This window comes from Thunnus thynnus, chromosome 16 (assembly GCF_963924715.1).
Source record: "Thunnus thynnus chromosome 16, fThuThy2.1, whole genome shotgun sequence".
Lineage (NCBI taxonomy): Eukaryota > Metazoa > Chordata > Actinopteri > Scombriformes > Scombridae > Thunnus > Thunnus thynnus.
The window spans coordinates 8870597-8891343 of NC_089532.1; the positions used below are offsets into that span (position 1 = coordinate 8870597).

Here is a 20747-nt window from a genome sequence, read left to right on the forward strand (position 1 = left end):
ACAGTGTGAGTCACTAAACAAGGTAGTGAACAAGAGATAACCTTTATTACTGGGTGACAGGCACAATCATGCATTAAACAAGACCTGAGATGAAACAACTGACTGACTAATATTCCCTGTAAAGCAAGAATGAACAATTTTAGACACTTCTATATTGAAGGAAGAGAAAAAGCACTACCTGAGAGTCTAAAATCCGGGCAAAAAACCTACAGACTGAGTTGACCTTCACATCTATGTTCAACTTGTTTTGGGCCCTTTCTCTTATTTCATACATTTACTTGACCTAAATTAATACATCACTATTACATTAAGTACATTTTAGGCTATAAATAAATAAAACATTTCATCGGCATTCAAAGAGCATTTATTTTTCTAATTGTCAAAGTCCCCAGATGTCTGAAGTTTCAGCTACAGCGCCTCATCTGGTTGAGCCTGGTATAGCCTGTGTTTGCTGTTGCCTGGAGACTTGTTAAAATACAGACAAGTTTCTTCTGTATATCCTCTCACTCTGCTACACTCCTAATTATGGAAGTTATGGAAAACCATGATGAGGTATGCTTCACTACAGATGACTATTTGACTTCTATGTATTTGTTGTTATTGAGAAGAACAAAGTTGCACATAAATGTGGCAAATTATTCATCAGGCTTTACTTTTTTAAGCACACAAAAATTATGTTTACTAATTGTCATATTTATAAAAGCTGAGGCCACTTTATTATTATCTCAATAGGTGGACCAGTCCAATGAGAGGGAGAGGCTGAAGATGAGAATTGCTGTTTTGGAGGAGAGTGTGAAGTCCAGTGAGGTGGAGTGCAAAGCCAGCAGGGAGACGGTGCTGAGGCTGGTGGCAGAGCTGGACCGAGAGAGGAGAAAGGCTGCCAGCAGTGCAGCAGCACTTGATTCACTCAAAGTGGTAACGTTTACACTAAAGTTTGAGGGCCAAATTCAGTGTCACATTCAGTGCTGTGGTTGGAGATGGTGACAATACTTAGTGTTCTGACCCTTTATGATGTTTTTGTCCCTTTCAGGAGTTAGATGGCCTGGTGTTGGGAAAGAAAAGTGTAGAGATGGAGATGCAGACACTGACAGAGAGACTTGACGCCAGCAAACGAGTCATAGAGGCAGCTAGACGAGAATCACACTGTTTGGAGAAACAGGTGGAGGAGCTTGAGAGAAAGGTCCAAACGAGCCACGGGGAGATCCAGGCAGCTGAGGAGAAACTGCAGATGTTCCTGACAAAGGTTGCATCCCTGCTCCAGGGAGAGTCTGAGGACATCATCCCACCCAAAGAGAAAGATATTTTACACACACTGGATAACCTCTGCAATAAGGTGAGGAATTGAGAGTAGGGATTTCTGGCACAACTTCATATACTTCCAAGGTGCAGAGAGAGGGGAAGTAGTCTTAAGAGCAGCAACACTTACTGGAGTGCTTCAGCTTGGGTTACTTTTTAGGCTTGTGGCCTTCATCAGGGTCACGAGTCGATAAAGTCCCCAAGCTGAAAGACTTTATTAGTTTCTTTATATGTGTTACTGAGTTATGGCCCTGTAAAGCTAATATTTATGGCTCTTTGAACACACACTCACTACTTCAAAGTGTAAGATTTTCAGTGACAAGCCATTTTCTGGTACTTACAAATCACTATATATTTTAACAGTGCTTACTTTGTTTATTATTTTACATTATCAGCATGTCTCTGCGTTTATCTTTGCATTACATTTCAGGTTTCAATCTCTCATCGAAGAACTCCTACTCAAAGACAAACACTAGTATCCTTAGTACAATTCTTCTAACCAGCCTTTGTAACTGTTCTGGCTCTGCAGACGGTGTCAGAGATGGAGGCGAGGCTTTGTCATGCCTCCGAGGAGCTGAATGAGCAAATGGAGCTCCAGCACAGCGCACTACAGAGGGCTCGGCTTGCAGAGCAGCAGGTCCAGGACCTGAGGGAGAGACTGCAAGGTCTTGAGACTGAGTTGTTGACAGCAGACATGCATCGAGACGGGCTGCAACACAACAATCAGCATGTGAGTAAAGTAGTACAAATGCTGGTGAACCATCATAATAGAATTAAATTGGTACATACATACATGCATAAATAGTTGTAGAAGGCTAGAAAACAATCACATAGACATGGGTAAATGTAAAAATGTTAAATTCATCATCAATCCAGTGGCATATATGTCTACTTGAATGATTAATGATCAACTCTCTCTAAAGTATGAAGATTTCCTGGAGCAGCTGTCAGAAATGATGAAGGTTGACAGTATTGCTGTGGATCTGGGCTTTGACATGAGGCTAAAACTCATCCTGTCTCGGGCAGAACAGCTTGTCAAGCACGAAGGAACTGCTTTGGTAGAGAGCAAAACTCTGACCTACAGCCTGCAGCGAAAGGTACATAACTTTTATGGTGGGAACTTGTGTGCAAAAAAAAATCTTATTAATGAAACCTTTAGATGTTAAAATGGCTTCGAACAAGCGATCACACATGCACTAAGTGGAATTTGATTATCCATTTATCTTATTTTCATGATGTATTTAATGAAAACACTTTTTTCTCTGAAAGTACACACGCAGAGGAGCAACTATGTTGGCATGAACAGGGAAACTATTCTTGTTCCCAACAGTTAAAGTCACAGAAGGACCAACTAGAGAGCAAAGGACTCCACATCCAGCTCCTGAGGAAGAAGGTTTCAGAGCTGGAGGAGGAGAAGAGGAGCAGATCGGCGTTGGCCGTGGAACGAGATGACGCTCATCTAGAGGCCAGACGACTGCTGAAGAAACAAGAGCGTCTCCAAGGCGAGCTGAAGGCCACCAAGCTGTCCAACACTGAGCTCAAGGCCCAGCTCTCCCACACCAATGAGCTCAAGGTAGAGGGGAGAGGGTTTCGGACCAGAATTCCATCCAGAGGCATTTTTACTTCATAACGTTTGGTGTATTTGTGTTCATTTTTGTGTATGACCGGGTGGGAAGAGGGGGTTGTAATTGTGAATCAGTTATGTAAAGCGGCTTGAAATCAAACATGTATATTTAACAAAGCATCAGAGTATTTGAGAGCAAATATAAACTCCTAGATAAAGTCACTGTTGTTTCACTAAACGCCAACTCCCACTCGGGTCTCTGCTGTGTCCAACGTGCCAAGTTGAAAGTCCTGGAACAGGATCAGAGCATACAGGAGCAGAAAAAGAAGCTAGATCAGCTGGTGGAAGGAAAAGCCAAGACGGAGAGGAAGCTGAACACACTGAGCTCAGACCTTCAGAGTCAAGAGAAGAAAACCAAAGAGGACCAGCAGCAACTCAACACCCTCAGACAGAGCCTGGCTCAGCTGTCTGAGAGGGAGAGAGAGGTATAGTGTTGATATTATGAATGCTTAAAGTTTTGTTCTGCAATACATTTTCCTTTTGGAGGGAAAGTAGAAAGTTAATGTTCCTCTTAAACAAAAAAACCCCCAAAACAACTCAACTAACGGTTCAGCTTACTTTGTTGTTTCCAAAGCTTTCAACCCCATCTTGTGGTTTTCCTCTGCATATGGTGTTGCTAAGATGTCATGTCGATGTTTCAGCTGTTATCACTACAGTAGTTATAATAACATTATCTGCTGAGGAAGGCCATGAGATGGGGTTGAAAGCTTTGTTGGACCATGTATATTTAGATTTTTTTTTTTTTTCAAGGATGGACCTTCAGGCCCAACTTAATTTTTAAGTTTTAAAAAAAGATGAGTTTTTACTTTATATAACAATATTTTTTATGTTCTCAAGACAGGTGGTAGCTTATATAATATACAAACATGGTATCTGCTTTCTCTCAAGTTAACAAAAGCAAATAATACTATATGATTTTCTTCCCGTTTGTTTAACTTTTAATTTACAGCAAACTTGTAATTAAACTTAAATAATTAAAAATAACTGTTCTATTCACAGGTATGATTGACAAGTTTGATTTAAAGATTAAAAATAAGCATTTTGAGTGTGAAAATAAAGGCCTGTGTCACCCTGAACAAACTGATGTTAACAAACCTTTAAGGGCAACAGAGAACCCTAAAACCTTATACTCAGCTCATAGCGGTAGTCTGTGTATGAAAAGACCTGTTAATCGGCTGAGTGGTAGAAGGTTTGAATATTTGGATGACTCATATTTAAACTTGGATCATGGATTCTGCCGTTCAAACCAGATTTAGATGGGGGTTTTTTTTTTTGGTCTCCATTGATCAGCTGGTGGATTTCCGGATGGTAGTTTCCCAGATGCTCGGTGTGGACGCCACGGCCTTGGCTCTCCCAAATTCTGAAATCATCAAATTACTGGAGACCCTTCTTCACACTCATCATCACCATCATCACCTTCATCATCATGCAGAGATGCACTGGCACTGTCCTACTCACCAGAGGCCTTGTCTTGCCCAAATCCAGGACCTGCCCACAGGACACAGTTCACCTTCATGAAGCTTAGAATTATATATTATACTTAAACCAAATTGCAGTCGAAATGTTGAGGTATTAATTGTGGTCTAAAAATAAAATTAAGATAGCCTTGAACTTGCACAGTATGACATGATCAATCAAAAAGCACTCTTATCAGATGAAGCTCAGTATAAATTCTGATTCACCAATAATTCACTGAACAAACATTAAAAATGTAAAATGTAATAATCAAATAAAAAGACAAATATCAAAATGGAGATTTGGCATTCATTGTTTCTGATGGTCGCATATACATACATTTTTCATATTAATTTTTTACCATTATATACACATGTTAGATAATCCTGGACTGTTATACATTTGATACTGAACTGACAGTCATACAAAATATACAATAGTTCTATATGTCATAATTCTCAATCTTAAAGTCGTATTTGATTTTTTTTTTTAAAAATAAAACAGCAAAATGTATAAAGACCATGGATGGCAGATGTTAGAGGTTGAACTCTTGAATTGTGCCTGACTTTGATTGAAAACACACATCTTGGCTTAAATGAATCTTACATGAATCAATGTAATTCAAGTTGAAAAATGGACTGTTAACCACAGACACAATGAAGGATGTAAGTAAATAAAAGCAGAGATTAGAAGTGCATGCCAAAATACAGGTAAAAAAATAATTGCAATGTAAGATATATTAAATGCTTTGTTTGTTTTCTTTCTTTTTTTTTTTTCTTTTTACAATTTTTTGAGTTATAAGCAAATTCACAGGCTATATTTCAGCATTTAACTTTGGTGCTATCCACTGACAGTTCTCTCGAGAGAAATACAACATGTATATGCCACTGCGTTGATCTTGAACAGTTCATTCATCCAGTAGATGTCGACCGTGAACAAAAACAGTTTGGGTTCTTTAGTCTTGTTACACCAAAGATGACACAGCATTACACAGAGTAACATAGTGAGGCGCTTGATCCTATGTGCTACACACAAAGATTTTAACTGTAGATGGCAGCTGTATTTCTGCAGTACAAATGGATGACTATGATCAGTTTTTGCTCCCATCATGATTGAACCCCATTCAAAGGATATAAACATGATGCCAAGTTAGGTCATACTGATGCAAGAATACTGAAATGAAACACTCCTGAAGCCAGCCTACACTGGAGGTGGTCCGTTAGTGTAGCTGAGCATCGGGTAGAAGGAATGAGCAAAGTTGTTGGACTGAGAGCAGTAGTCCTCCTCAGACATTGGCAGCAGGAAGGCAAGGACCACCAACAGGAGCAGGATGAGCTGGAGAGGCAACGCGACCCAGAAGACGCGCCACAGAAACGAGGACCTACGAACCGCCGATATCTCCGAATCAGAAGGGAAGGAACCGGATCCAGCGTCGCTGCGAGACCTGCTCACACACACACGCGTGCACACACACAACGCAGCACAGACTGAAGTTTAGTTACTCAAATCGATGAGTGAGAACACACAAAATCCCTCCATCTGCTTTGTCATCTGAATCACTAATTTGACAACTGTATAATCACATTACAACTTACAAAAAAATAAACTCACAAAAAAATATCTGACAACTTGATTTAGTCTAATAAAATAAAAAAACTTCAATTGAATTTCACTCTAATCTAACATCCTTCTCTTCAAACGCTTCATTGTTTAAGTGTTGAATAATTTTTCAATCCAAATAAGATCTCAGTTCAGCGACAGGGAACTGCATGGCAGCGCACCATGCTGTGTTTGGGAGACATTGCCAACATGGTTTGAAGCAATGTTGGGACAATGTTTAACATTGTGATCTACATGCTGACTGAGACTAGGTGGATAAGCACAACTACATAGACAGTCACAAAACAGTTTTCAAGGCAAACATACAATCCTGCACCAAACATATACATATGTGAGCTTGCATTCCTTTGCAAAAGGATGTTAGGATAAAAGACAAAAGGCATGCTGCAAGTGTCAGCTAGATTTTCAGATATTATTATTTTTAAAAAGGACTTTTTGAAGGTTTGTGTCCTGTTGAAAAATGCAAAGCATGCCGAGGCGAGAAGAGCGTAGCAATTAGAAACAGCTTCTTTGACGAGGTAGTTCAGCTAAGCTTGCTTTTTTTTTAAAGGAACAGTTTGACATTTTGGGAAATACAAGTTAGATGACAAGATTGATACCACTCACATGTCTGTACACCGAATATGAAGGTGGTTAGCCTAGCTTAGCATAAAGACTGAAAATGGGAGAAACTGCCTCCAGTTCTCAGCAAGAAAACAAAATGTCAAACTATAAATTTAATTGCAACATTTATAGTCACCATCACCCTCAGTAAAAACTGTCTTCTTACCTCAAAACTTCCATGATCAGTTAAAAGGGAATTACTATAAAGATGATCACTTCACCTACTTACAATGAAAAGGTAATTAATTTACTTCTTTGAATCAAGAGAAAACTGACCTACAGTGCTTTCTAAACATACTTCATTAAAATGATCCTTGACTCCAGGAATGCATGGACAATAGTGATGTATGTTTTACACTCTGCTCCTATGCTGTTACCTAAAGTGCCCCCTTACCACTTCACGAATGGAGACCTGAGAGGCAAGACTCACAGATGACAGACTGAGGGGTGGGAGATGGTGGATAGTCAGTGAGATAGCAGAAAAAGAAGAAGAGGAAGAAATGTCACACATAATAGAGAGAGAGAGAGAGAGAGAGTGAGAGACAAAGAGAGCGAGAGAGAGAGAAACTGCAGCCTTTGCATTGTTCATTGCAGACATTTACTGGCTCGGCAATCGGAGAGAAAAGAGTGTGCGTGTGTGTGTGTGTTCAGTAATAGCGAGGGAGTGTTAGCTATAGAGAAATATTTGTGTTACACGTAAGAAATGCCCTCTGGTTAGCGACATTAAGCAGCCAAGGACATTGGCGGAGAAGAGGCCTTGCACCATTCCTTGTGAAACTCTTTTATCAAGGATGTGTGGGCTGCCACTCACCTCATCACCTAGCCTAAACAAGAGCGTCTAGACTGACAGAAGATGATGGAATTCACTGTCATGAGCTGCTAATCTGGTACAAGCGTTAAAAAACTGAAATTGGGACTTTTTTTTCTTATTCTTTAAAACACAGCTTAAAACTCGGAGTCTTCAGAGGGGTTAGTAAACATGAATCGGCCTCCGTGTGCATCATGGGCTGATGAGTTCCATTATCTTCTGGGTGTGCTAGAAACCAACAGAAAGGTACCTGTGGTGTGGACTGCTCACAGAGGGTCCAGGCTGTGACAGACTACATTTGCCCCGTTGCTGTTTGCAATGAACAGGGGGGAGGGGGGTAAAAGAAAGAAAGTATGTTTCAGTCCAGGCAAATCAAGACAAAGCTACCGATGAAAAGAAATCCCAAAATGAAAGAAGAGCAGCAACAAAATCATATGTGAAGGTGATAAGATTCGTTACCCGTGATAATAAGGAATCTGGCTTTTCAAAGTGCTCGACTACTTTGAAGCGCTCTTTGGCTTGTGATTGCAAATAGGAAGCTACAAATTATGCAATGTGATGCATGAATTTCTTTGCTAACAGTGACATTTAGTAACATACACATACTATAAGCAGCGACAAGCTTATTTGGACTGATCTTTAGATAAATAATGACTCAATACTTGTGCAAAAACGATTACTTTCTCATTTTTGTAGCGTACAATACAAAACAAATATAATGTCATGCTTGCTACATCATAAAACAACATGTTCTATGCTTCTTTTGCAATTTTAGCAGTTTCATGACAGCCAGTATTCCTGAGAATAACACTACAGGGATAAAAAAAGAAAACTAGTGTGAGAAGAAATTAGAGGAAAGTCTACTGGGAGGAGAGATTTGCAGGACAGAAGTTTTCAGTCTGGAAGAGAGAACAAGAAAAAGTTGTCCAAGAAAAGGAAGGAAGAGATAAAAAAAAGTTAGAAAGAAAGGATTCCCCCGTTCTCTGGCAAGGATTGCTCTGGGAACAGATGACATGCATGAAGAGTAAAAGGCTGGGAAAGAGTTCAGAATTCAGAGGTAGGGAGTGTAAAGCAGGTTGTGGAGGTTTAGAAAGGCGTGAGGAGAGATCTTGGGATGAGAGGGGTGAATCTGGCCTTTGAAGGGGCATTCGGGGCACAAGTTACTGTATGCACTGTCTTAGAGGGGTTACCAAGCACCTGGCTTCTCACAGAGCAGCGTGTACGGGTAGGTGTATACGTTACCGATCGTCGCCGACTTGGAGTGCTCCTTCCTGATACAGGACTGAGGGACCCGGACGTGTCCAGCTCATCAGCAGACGACCAAGATGACAGATCCTGTCAAAGGAAACGTTGACACAAAGAGAGAGACAAATGAGATATCAGGCAGTGGCAGGCAAACTGTCCCTTCAAAAAAAAGTTATCTGGCCCTTTACAAAGTACTATATTGCTAAATCAAGTCTCAGAGTTGTTCACGTAACACTGGACAGGTGAACCTAAAGACGTACCTGCTGACTGCTGGTGATGTCCAGAATCTTTGCCAGCTCTCGGAGGTCTCGGGTTACTTCTTTCAGCAGTAGTTTCAGACGGTTCCCAATGACATGAACCTTCTCCTTGGCCTCTAGGCAGTCGCTGCCCTGAGAGTTGACCAGCAACTGGAGGGACATGTCTTGCAGCGAGGCGACTTTCAGCTGGGAATCCAGCAGCTCCTGGCGGATTTGCTGTGAAGATTGTAAATTAGAGTAGAAGAACTAGAATTATTCACACAATCCACTTGTTTTTAAAAGGGATAGTTAGTTAGTTTGACCCATAATTTTAATCAGGATGTATATTTTTTTCTTGGGCTCATGTTGTTAATGACCAAAACTACAACCTTCAGGCCTTTTAACTTTAAAGGAGAACTGGGAACTGTTCCAAATTTTTACCAAAAAAGACAGTTTTCGATTAAATGTTGTTCCACTCTAAACCCCTGAATCAATCATACTACTCACACATTGTAATCAATATATGTTCTGTACCGTAAGTGTTTTATGGTGCTCTTGGAGAGTATCACTGTCCTGGATGGGGTCAATGGGAACCACCTCATTCCTCCTGCGGTCGATGTTTTCCAACCAGAGCAGCAAACCGTGGCTCATCTCATGGAAGTCCTATTGATAAGATGTGGATCAGGAATGTAGAGATTCAACTGTATGCATAATTACAGCTCTATAAAACAATATTGCATCACATTTCAGATCAATTTGTCCGACTCAACTTGCTCATCAAAGCTCACTGGCACCTACTTGGCATTGCATGAGGGCTTCCTGTAACGAAGACCTCCACTCCTCCAACGAGCTGCCCAGTTTGTCCCAGTGGTTGTTCATGTCTTTCAGTTTGGCCTGTAGCTCTCTGGACTCCTCTGTGTCTGACTGCACAAACTCAGCACTGCACAGGTTGATGGACAACACGATGGCCTTTCGCTTGTCGAAAGCCTTCTGCAGCTCCTGTAGACAAACATTTACATTTTACAGTTTAATGAATGCAGAGCAACTTACAAAGGACGTAACAAAGATAAGAGAAAATCATCAGCAAGCATCAAATTCAATTTCTCTCCAGTGTGAAAGCCAATAAAACTGACAGAAGGGATCAAGTTGCTATGCTGTAGCTTTTATAAATATTCAATCAGTCAGAAAGCTAATTGAGGAGCAGGAATAATCACCATAGAATAAGTAGATGGTAAATGATAAATTATATAAATCCAGCAAAACACACCATGTTGGAAACAATGAATGCTGAAGCTATGAGATTAGTTACGTCAATCAATTTCTGAGTGCTACATCAATGTCACCTTGAGTTTTTTGATGCGTAGCTCAATTGTCTGGATGTCCGTGCTGAGGTCCAGCCTCCGCTGCTGCTCCAGCTCTTCCTCTGTCTCTCCCAGCCATGTCCAAATATTGTTCAGGTCAGAGTTCAGCTGCTGCCACTGCTGCTGGTTCTGCTTTGTACGCATCTCTTTGCTGAGGTCCTGAGCCTGCAGGAGCTCCCAGCGCTCAATCACTCCTAAGGTGCAGAGTGAATGAATGTAGAAGGCGGTCAAAGACATCCAAAATTAATTTTATCCCACTGAATTAGAGCCAGGCAACATTTGAACATTTCAGTCTTTCCCTTTATATAGGATAACATCTTATAGGTTATTTAATATTAATTCAAATACATAGTAATGTAGAGCTTATTGTATAATCATACATGCCTTCAGCATATGTAGTGGATCAGAATTACCTGATGTTTGGGACTCTGAGCTACTGGGATCTGCCAGTCCAGACACCATGTCCTCCTCTTCCTTCAGCTCAAAGCCCATCCTCTTCACTGTGTCAATGCTGCCACGACACTCCCCCAGCAATCGCATCTACAGTACAGAATGGATATATATTTATGTTACAGATATAATTCAATCGGTATAAGCAAAATATAATATGTATTTCAGGATAGGGCGTATATTTAAATCTTTTTGCAAACATTTATAAAACTGGATACTCAAATAAGAACAGACAAACATAAGTAAACACTGCTTTCTTAGGTCTAATAGCAATGTGTTGATTTTTAAATTGCAAGAAAAATGAAAAAAAAAAAAACAGAATTAATTATCACTTAATGTACAGTTTGGTGGTTGTTCTGGGTTGCTGTATAATTGTAGGAGAAAACACATACATATCCCATGTATGAGGCATCCAGCTCCGTGCTCGTGGGAGTGCGACTGCGGCTGCTGTCCGTTTGTTGCAGGTGGAAACGGCTGGCATCCAGAGGGTGAACGTGTGAGTCCGTAGAGGCAACCTCCCCTGTTGACACAACATTACATGCTCATCTTTATAGAACTTGATCATATCTTCAATCATATTAGAAATATGCTCGACAGTCTAACAAGAGGAGAGGCTCCGCTCAGACAGAGGCACAGAAGGCGTGGAGAGCAAAAAAATGACTTGAAAAAAAGTAAACAGGAATGCAGATTGCCACCTGTCATAGTTTGACAGGTGATCATTGCTGCATTTCCTAAAAACTTCCTACCCTACTCCTACTGAGACAAAAAAAAGCTTCCTCGCAGTGGTATCCAGTCCTGCTTGCGACAGGAGCTGCATCCTTCATTTTAGCGACGTGCCTCTGTGTGACCGAAGCCTATGAAAATTTAATTTTAAACAAATCTGCAATCACTTCAGAGTTCAGACTTGTTCGCTGTGACAGTATTACAACATGCATTTCTGAAACAAAAAATGCACGTCAAAAAAATCCAAAGAGGTTAGCTACACAGCACACTGCAAGTCAAACAAAAGTAAGAAAGCCAGTTAGAAAGAAGGGTTAGGCTGAATTCCATTTTGGTTCTGCTTAATTAGAGATCAATGCAGAACCAGTGAACTGAAGAAGGAAAAATGGAATTGATCCTATCCCCCAGTGTTAGAAAGTGTTGCCATTGGTTACAGTGTGTGCCCAAAGTGTGTATAACAGAGGAAATCAACGCAAATCAAAGTCCAAGCCGGTGAAGAGGCTTTAAGTGTGATAACACTCAGAGTGTGGCTGTTATTTCTGGCCCCAAACACTTGTGGCATGCTGGGGTCTGCTGTTGCCTACCAGTGGAGGACCTCAGTGTTTGTTCTGTTAGTTTAAGATAGGCCTCAGGGCTCTCTGGGATCACTACATCTGGAAGAAACATTATACAGTACACACATTCAGCAGTGAGCATTACACTGTTTGACTCCATTTTTGACATCTGGTATTTGCCTGCAACACTAGGTGGAGATCGGTTATCAATCACAGGAAATGCACTTGATTATAACTCTCTTATTGCTTTTGGGGTAATTTCAATGTGACATGTGGAAAGCTTTACCCAGCCACTAGAAATAAGGACAGATAAACAATTTAAATATTAGTTAATATTTCTTGGCCCATGCTTGAAATTGTGATCCTGGCGTTTTTTTGTTTGTTTTTTTTGATAAAGTTTCATTGTCTTCATGTATGTTTCAAGTTTTAAAATGTCTATTATAACAAACTGTGAGTGATCCCTGTTCATCCATGTCTCTAAAAAGTGAGATCTAAATACCTCAATAGAGTTAACTGTCAAGATGTTGTCTATCATTTGGCACCTAGCATGCTACGTGATATTTCTTTTATACTGTTATCCTCACTGGTCTTGCTAACATGTAGTTCCTGTAGGCAAACTTTTATTTTCCTCCTCCCTGGGTACCAACAGGTCAGAGTCAGCTATTAAAGCATTCAGATGATGCTTGATGATGCAGTGATTAAAGCAGTGGTTCCCAACTTGGGGGTCATAACCAATTCAATGGGTCAAAAGATAAATCTGAGGGGTCACAACAATTAATAGGGCAGTGAATATTGTCCTGATGCTCATATTTCTGTTCGTTTTTCTCTCATCTTTGTTTTCTCTGGTGTAATACTTGATAGTTTTACCTCTTTGGCCTTCTAACAACTATTCCAGTGAGACAAGCTGAGACGTTTAGAGGGGAAACTGTTCATAATTCATATAATTATGCAACCAGTGACAAAGGTTGCATCTAGACACTGCATCACTTTAAGCAGAGGTTTCTTAAAGTCTGAAAATATCTCTTCAACACTAAGCAGTATACTGTGTGTGTATGGATACTGACCTGACAACGCTGAGGCAGGCCGCTGGAGGAATTCTCCCTCTTCGCTCTGCTGCTCTCTCAGGGCCCTGCTGGCGCTTTCCAGCCCGCGGCTCAGGTCGTAGTCGTGATCCCACTCGAGGGGAATCGAGTCCACGCTGGCTGGGGTGTCCCTGCCTGAGCGCTCTGTCCGGAGCTGGGCTGCAAGGGAGGCTGAGCGGCCGGAGGAGGGCAGAGGAGACAGGAAGCCATCGCCCAAACGCTCACTCCACGGCAGGCTCGACAGATCACCGGGCTCGTCTAGCTCCAGCTCACGGTCCGAGAATGACACTTCGGTATCATCGTCTGCAAGCTGGTGAAAAAGGAAAGACATATACAGTTTGTGCTAATGATTTGATCACTGAAAATATTAATCAAGCCACAATAAATAGTGACTTATCAGCTTAATTGGAAACATAAAAACTTTGGTATGCTTTGCTATGATCTTTGGTCTTACAGGAAGGCGAATGAGCTTCTTGTAGTAGCGCTCCACTCGACCAAACACTTCTTGACAGTAGCGCTGCAGCTCTTCCAGCTCCTCCTCAATGACAGCAGCATCCAGAGGCTCGCTCTTCTCTATTAGTGCCTCCCCCTGATGGAAGATGTGCTCGATCTTGGCTGTAGTCAGCGAGATCTCCTGCTGGAACGACTGTGGGACAGGAGGAGGAAGCAGACAGATAAACAAGTCCTCATTAATTCTGTTTTTCATGCTAAACACGGGGGTTCTTTCATAGTCTCAATTTCAAAATGCCTGACTAGTCCCAGATGTTAATTTCCTGATTTGATTTAATAATTGCAATGTTCAGTATGACTTGTGTATCATAATAGTAATAGTCATCTTGCCATAGTAACTACGCAATGTCAGTCTAGCTGCTCTTCAAAATGATAAATATAAGAATTTATGAGATGACAAGTGTTTAAAACCATAGATAGATAGTAGATAAATACTTTTCACACATATCAAGAACTAGAAATTTCTGGTTCTTTTTCAATCTATCTCAAGGCCTTGAGATATGTGAGTATGCTTTGCCAACACTTTTCAAACCAGGTTGCTTTAGACGTCCTGCGAGGACAAGAGATGTGAAAAAATTGTGACAAACTTACCCTGAGTTGTTTGATCTTGGCCTGAATGTCACATTCAGAGAAGTGTTCAATGTTGGTCAGCTGCAGGTCCATCTCTGTCAGCCACACCAAGATACCGTCTCTGGCTGTCTCAAACTCCTCTCTCTGACTAATAAAGTGCTGCATATTTGAAACAGAGATGCTGCTGTTAGAATTATCTACACGTAAACAGTGTGAAAGCACATACATTATAATGTATATAGTATATGTGAAGCTCAGCAAAGCTTTCTCGGTTGCTTCATTAGTTTAGGTTAACTTACACGTTATGATTGATATCTTTAACATTTGTTTTGCATTATTGTCAGTGATACAGCTAATTAACACAGAAAAATAGGGCAATGCATGTGAAAGCATAATTTTGTGTACATATTATTGTACCTTGAGCCTGCGGAGGATGGATGCCACCCTCTTCTGCAGGTTGTCCCATCTCTGATTGGCATCGTGGGCCATTTCCCTCAGGCGACAGGAAGAGTCAGTGCGGTTTTCTCTGGCCAGGCGGCGATATTGCTTATTGATTAACTCCAGCTGGGTCAAGCTTTCATGGACTTGCCTCTGGAAGGCCTACAGAAACAAAATTTTATTAACACATTCATTATCAACAAGTCCTCCTTCTGGGTCAAGAAAAAATATTTTTTCCTGTCTCAGTTTATGTTTAAAATAGCTTACAGTTCATAGTTTTGAAATAGCTGTACCTCAAATTTCTTAAGTTCCTCCTTGGCCACAGTGTAGAGTACACCAGAGGAGTTGGGCAGAGCAGCAGTCTTCTCTGAAGTGGCCAGCCACTCCTCAAATCGTGCAAAGTCATCTAGGAATTTCTGCCATAAACGCCACGTCTCCTCAATCCTAACAAAGGTAAATATTTGTGACTATTTAGTTAGGAAAATGTCATTTTCAAAACATTAACAAGAGTGACCTAGTCTTCATCCATACAAAGTTTCTATCCACTCTTCTTGTTTTCAACCAACATCTGACTGTATGTTATCTTCTTACTTGAGTCTCCTCTCCATAGACAAGGCACAGATGCTCCTCCAGCGGCGATCAAGGCTACGTGTTGCCTGCTGGATGGAGTCACACTCTGCATCCGTGGCACAGGCATCACAGTCGTGCAAAAGCACCTCACACAGATTCAGGACAGACGCCACTCCAGTACTGTGTTTCTCTATGTCACGCTGAAGCTCCTGAGGGGCAAAAAAGGGAGACAGAGAGTTTGTGTGTGTGTGAGAGTGTAATAAGAGAATGACAAGGACAATGAGAAAAAAATAGTGAATAGAAAACCATTTTATCAGAAAGGTGTGAAACTTGACAACAATAACTTTTGATTTAACTGAAAAATTTCAGTTTTTCTTGTTTCTCCAGCATTATTGTCCCTCCATTGATAGATACAGTCCAGCAACTATGAATAAAACAGCTCATTTGCCATTAAATGATCATAAAATATAATTAATTGACAAAATACCTCCTAATTAAAGAAAACCCTAACAATGCATTATTTAACTAATTGAATTTTCCATTCAAGTTTTATAAACTACATTTCAGCTGCTGTAAGGGTCTGCATGTCCCTTATTACTGTTGTAGTTCACAGATCCACATATAGTGTTTTTTTAATTTTATTTAAAGAAAAAGAAGGAGAAAAAGGAAAAGATTACAATTATTACCTTCTTGCCAACATTTGGGGCAAACAACTGCAACTTCTCAGTGCTAGTTTGAGGTTGCAGGTAAACAGGAAATTGCTACAATAATATATTACAATCTATAATGTAGTATTGTGCATATTTTATACACTGCACTGTATATTATGTTACCTGCTGCAGATCAAGCTTCCTCTGAATCTCTTGGTAGTCACAGCAGTCGTAGGCGATGGGTTTGGATAGTTCGGCCTCGATGTGGGCCAGCCAGGAGCGTAGGCTGCTCATATTCTTGTCCAGCTGCTGCACCGCTACCAGAGTTTCTCTCAGCTTCTTTACTCTGTTAACACAATTCATGAAACTCTGTCAGTACTATTTAATGTTTATTCTGCATGAGCTAGATTAAATTACTGGACTATTTAAGCTACTCAGGAGCCAGTGTGTGTGTGGCTCCTCACCTGGCTCCGATGAGATCCAGGAGGTGCTTCCAGCGGTCGCCGACTTTGGTGAGTTTTTGTTCAATTTCAGCAGCTTTGCTCTGGTGACTGGCCTTGGCCAGGCGCTCTCCCAGCAGGTGCAGCTGCAGCTTGTTTTCCTCTGCCACAGTGATTTCCTCCTGGTAGTCCTGAGGACACAATGCAATACAACCAGTGCATAAAGAGAATTACAAGCAGAACATTTTCATGACCGGTGCACAAACAGGAAACGTATGAGATCTGAAAAAGTAAAAAATACCACAGTGGCTGAAAACACAGGTGCAGCTAGAGCATTGTTATAGTTAGTTCGATGCAGGTATTCTGCTCAGGTATAATATTCTGTACTTTTCTTCTTCGCAAGCAACATAAGCAATTCCTCTACTGTCATCAATGGCAAAGAGGATGGACAGGTGCTTCACTGGGTGTAGTACACACAGAGGTTTAGAGAGGGCATTAACAAAATAATGACAAAAAGCAGAAACCAAGATGGTGATAACTAGCTTGACGTAGCTTAGCAGCATTTTTAAAAACAAATACTGGTGCCAAATTTAACACAGACAGTAAAACCATGAAGAAGTGAGACAGTGGATTTCAAAAGTACAATGACTTGTTGGTATCTGTTACAGTCACCGTGAGTAAATATTTAAAATGTTAGATACATTTGAGATGACGGCGCTCAAGTATATGTCTATTTACCTTGCGGAGCTTTTCGATCATCTCCTCAATGCTGATGTCTCCATTTTGGGAGACCTTGCTCTCCATGTTGGTGAGCCACTCGCAGAGCTCCTTGTACTTCTCGTTGAATACAGTCCACTCATTCAGCTTCTCACTCACCTGCTGCCTCCGCAGTGACAGCTGCAGAGGCACAGTGATATAACACAACAGTTAAGCGCATCACTGTGCAAACTATTTATCTGTGCATGTTAAATTGCAAAAAAAGGAAATTCATGACAAAAAGTCTCAAAAGGAAGCTGTGCTACAGAGATCACTGCACACTGAGTGATTCATTTGCATCGAGCAGCGAGTGTCTGCTTCTGTGTGTTTCCTGTTTGAGTGTTTTATCTACTCCACACAGGATGCGACCGTGAAAAGACATTATCCGCTTGAGGTTTCAGGTTTTCTATGTTGTAGTCAGAGTTAACACGCAGAGGCAACTGATGGAGACAGCAAAGTTCCTTTTTTAAAATTTGTAGCAACATGCCAGGAACAGTTCATACAGTACATTTTGTTCTAACACATTTGTCTTCTTGTTGTTTAGTCATGTATGTATTTAGTCGTACACCCATATGTTGTTAAGCTAGTTTTGACTTAAGTATAACAGTCTTATGAATCTGTGTGATACCAGCACCACCATTTGGTATCTCAAGGAACTGCAGAGACAAGACTAGTGCAAGTAGTGACAGCTAGGAATATTTCAAGTGTTACATGGTTGATATTGTGTGATACAGAGCATGGCTGTAAAATTATTTGTAAGAATTATGCACAGTTTTATCTGAATAATTCTCCAGTAGCTGACCAGTTACACTACATTCAGAAAATCAGCTATGCAGAGGTACTGTGAAATGCACTGTACCTGGTGGCAGATTTCATCCCACTGTCGATGCAGCAGCTCAATACGCTCCTGCAGGACAGAAAGGTCCTCAGCACTGATGTAGCAAGACAGTGACTCCCTCAGCACAGTCAGATGGGCCAAATCCCCAGTCCAGCCATCAAACGTATTCTCCAGATCCTGTTGATGACACATACAGTAGTAACATTACCAACATTTGTAATATTTGCAGACAAAGCTGGGCAGGAAGACCTGTACGAGAATCACAATATGCATTTCAAAAAGGATCAAACAATCTGAGATGTAGCAAGTAAATAAGCAAATGTAAGTACAAGTAAGTACATACTTACATAAAGGAAATTTAAATTAAATAGCTTTACAAGTAAGGCAACTTTCTTAAATAATTCTTTCTACATTTTTTAGGTCAAGGTCCCCCAAGGGATGCTGATTTTAAGCTTTTTTGATATCAGTGTAATTACTGTTGTGTAATTTTCACTTAACTAAATACTATAAAATGCCTGGAGGATGGGAACCACTGTTACCTTGCAGCGCATCTGCTCAGCTTGAAGATCCTCATGGTGATCAGGAAGCGGCTGAGAGAGCTGCCGTTTAAAGGCTCGAAGTTTTTCCAGTGATCCACCAATACCTCTCTCACATCTCTCCCAGTCCTGTATAAAACACAAACAATGGTTGCAACTGCATCAGTATTATACAACTGAAAGTCAAACAGCAAAATAATAGTAATGTTGCCTCAATTTCTCATCATCTGCTTGGGCCTTTTGGTGGAAAACAAGAAAAAAAGACAAATACATAAACTTCGTACAATGCAAAATGTTCCTACAGATAAAAGATTTAAAGTATAACTTCAAGAATCCCTGAGGTTCCTGTGCTCAACAGGGTGCTAGCAATTTGTTTGGTATACCTTTAACAAGGTGGCAAGCTCTTTCTTTTGTTCATCCAGGCAGACGCTGGCATGTTTCCATCGTTCCTGGATATCAGTAAGCTCCGCCTGCAGGGCCACCTCCGCCCGGCTATCAGCTGACAGGAGCAGTTGTCTGCCAGCCTCCACTGTCAGGATGTAGCTGCCCTGCTGACGCTGCAGCACCTTTTCCCTCAGCTATATCAGAAAGCACAATCAGTCAGTTACAGGAATTCTTAATTGTCAAGCTACAAACCTATTACTGATAATAGTGCTAATAATAGTGGATGATAGTGCAGTTTGTCTTCACCTATTTGGGGTATCACATAGACAAGGTTTATCACATTAAGAAAAATGTGAGTGTGTCAGATGTGGAAGTTTTCAAGCCCCCTTTGCACCCAATCTATGTACTCATTATGGACTCATTGGACTCATTATCAAATGTGTGTGTCCTTTTTGTCCTACAACATCTAGATTAAATCACTTTAACAATATATACCTGGACAGCATCCAGCATGGAGCGGGCTTGTTGCAGAGGAACAGTAGTCCCTGTCTGAAGGGCTTCTGCAGGGTGGGAGACCTCCACCAGCCATTTACGCAGCTTCTCTACCATTTCTCTGTAGCGCTGCCATTGGCGGATCAGACCATCAATGATGCCTCGCCTCTGTTGAGCACGCCGCACTACACCCTGCCATTGGTTACTCAGGAGAGCCAACTTCAGGTTGAACTCATTTCTGCAGGAGGTAGAAGTAAGGAAATGGTGATGTTTTGTGGTAAACAAAGAGTAATGGACTTAACAGGTCTAGTAATCAATTAAGATTGAGTGCTTTCATATTAGACAATCAGTGGTGGGCAGAATAATAGCAAACAGATTAGAAACAATTAGATTAGATTGTAGGTAGATTTGGGCTCGTTACCTGTCATCTACTTGACCCTGCTCTAACATCCTTTGTCCATCACTGATAATGGAGTGAAGGATCTGTTGGCGACTGAACATCTCAGCTTGGAATAACTGGAAGACAACAAAATAATAGTAGAGATGAATGATAGATAAACAAAAACTTATGATTAATAACATAGCTTTTTCAAAAAGAACTCTAACCTCATGGGCTTTTTGCTGCTCCATCAAACTCTGGTAGTTCCCAGAAATTTCCACAGCTAGATTCTCTTCTGTTTGGACCAAGAACTCCATCCATGTTTCACATTTCTCTAAGAAGGTCTGCTGCTGCAGCAGGAAAGACTGGAGTTTGCTGCAAGAAACCAAACACCAGATGATGAAAAAAAAGTCACTTTGCTGCCCACGCATTTCAACATTTTAGTCAGACTTTAACTGTCTATCTGATGTGTCATTTATGCTTTCATTATGACATTTTTGTCTTACAGTTTGTACAGTGTCTTGAAATTGTACCAGATTTACAGCATTTTAAAATCCACCCCCTTTCAGAAAACATACCATAAATGTGTGAATATTGTTTTTTGTGTTTCATACCTGAATCTCTCTGTGGTCTGTGCTGAGGCTGTTGACCAGCTCCTGTTGAGGTTCTGCATCCGTTTGATCTCTGAATCGTTGAGAGGAAGCCGGTAACCAAGCTCATTAAGACGCTCCAATTCAGGTGCCATACTGCTGAACTTCAGCATGAGTCTCTATAGAAGAACATGAGAAAAATTTTTAGGTTTTTTCATATCTGCAAAGTTGATTTTTTTTCAACTAAGTGACAAATAGAAAACAAAAAAAACCTTGAGGTCCTCCATGCGATCTAGGATGACTGTCAGGTCGGTGGAGCCGTTGGGATCTTGCACCTTCAGAGCCTCCTCAGCTTCAACCACCCAGTTTCCCAAAGAATCCAGCTGATCATTAAAGGTTTCATAATCCTGGACTCCAGTCTGATGTGGAAGAGAAACATCAGCAAAATGTGAAATTCATGATTCAGTATAAACTAGCACTACTTTTGCTTTGTTTAATTGTAAAAGTACAGTGGAGTACAATAAATTGGTCAAAAATATG

General features: G+C 40.8%; 2 protein-coding genes across 2 annotated transcripts in view; one reads left to right on the forward strand and one right to left on the reverse strand.

Moving 5' to 3' along the window:
- The first annotated feature begins 334 nt into the window (after positions 1-334).
- Positions 335-4438, forward strand: ccdc170 (coiled-coil domain containing 170). Its single transcript, XM_067614804.1, has 8 exons — positions 335-552; positions 733-915; positions 1031-1333; positions 1826-2026; positions 2220-2393; positions 2627-2869; positions 3142-3345; positions 4211-4438. Exons 1-8 carry the CDS (start codon positions 526-528, stop codon positions 4436-4438), a joined length of 1563 nt encoding a protein of 520 aa, XP_067470905.1. The 5' UTR covers positions 335-525.
- Positions 4439-4664: 226 nt separating this feature from the next.
- Positions 4665-20747, reverse strand: part of syne1b (spectrin repeat containing, nuclear envelope 1b) — an 86895-nt gene continuing 70812 nt past the window's right edge. Inside the window, exons 121-147 of the mRNA XM_067614141.1 lie at positions 20480-20626; positions 20232-20386; positions 19845-19992; positions 19660-19754; positions 19242-19476; positions 18746-18940; positions 18366-18491; positions 17848-18003; positions 16971-17129; positions 16257-16423; positions 15976-16138; positions 15164-15351; positions 14866-15016; positions 14552-14734; positions 14156-14293; positions 13509-13700; positions 13037-13364; positions 12003-12071; positions 11091-11218; positions 10662-10788; positions 10231-10442; positions 9686-9886; positions 9422-9550; positions 8912-9124; positions 8649-8741; positions 7657-7715; positions 4665-5819 (exon numbers count right to left, since the gene is read on the reverse strand). Of these exons, the coding sequence (XP_067470242.1) occupies positions 5576-5819; positions 7657-7715; positions 8649-8741; positions 8912-9124; positions 9422-9550; positions 9686-9886; positions 10231-10442; positions 10662-10788; positions 11091-11218; positions 12003-12071; positions 13037-13364; positions 13509-13700; positions 14156-14293; positions 14552-14734; positions 14866-15016; positions 15164-15351; positions 15976-16138; positions 16257-16423; positions 16971-17129; positions 17848-18003; positions 18366-18491; positions 18746-18940; positions 19242-19476; positions 19660-19754; positions 19845-19992; positions 20232-20386; positions 20480-20626 (4401 nt within the window). The 3' untranslated portion in view covers positions 4665-5575. The remainder of the gene's footprint in view (positions 5820-7656; positions 7716-8648; positions 8742-8911; positions 9125-9421; positions 9551-9685; positions 9887-10230; positions 10443-10661; positions 10789-11090; positions 11219-12002; positions 12072-13036; positions 13365-13508; positions 13701-14155; positions 14294-14551; positions 14735-14865; positions 15017-15163; positions 15352-15975; positions 16139-16256; positions 16424-16970; positions 17130-17847; positions 18004-18365; positions 18492-18745; positions 18941-19241; positions 19477-19659; positions 19755-19844; positions 19993-20231; positions 20387-20479; positions 20627-20747) is intronic.

Coding starts and splice junctions, on each gene's coding strand:
- ccdc170 (XM_067614804.1), top strand. CDS start 526: ATGGAAGTTATGGAAAACCATGATGAG. Junction 553..732: donor TTATGGAAAACCATGATGAG/GTATGCTTCACT, acceptor TTATCTCAATAG/GTGGACCAGTCCAATGAGAG. Junction 2,394..2,626: donor CCTACAGCCTGCAGCGAAAG/GTACATAACTTT, acceptor TGTTCCCAACAG/TTAAAGTCACAGAAGGACCA.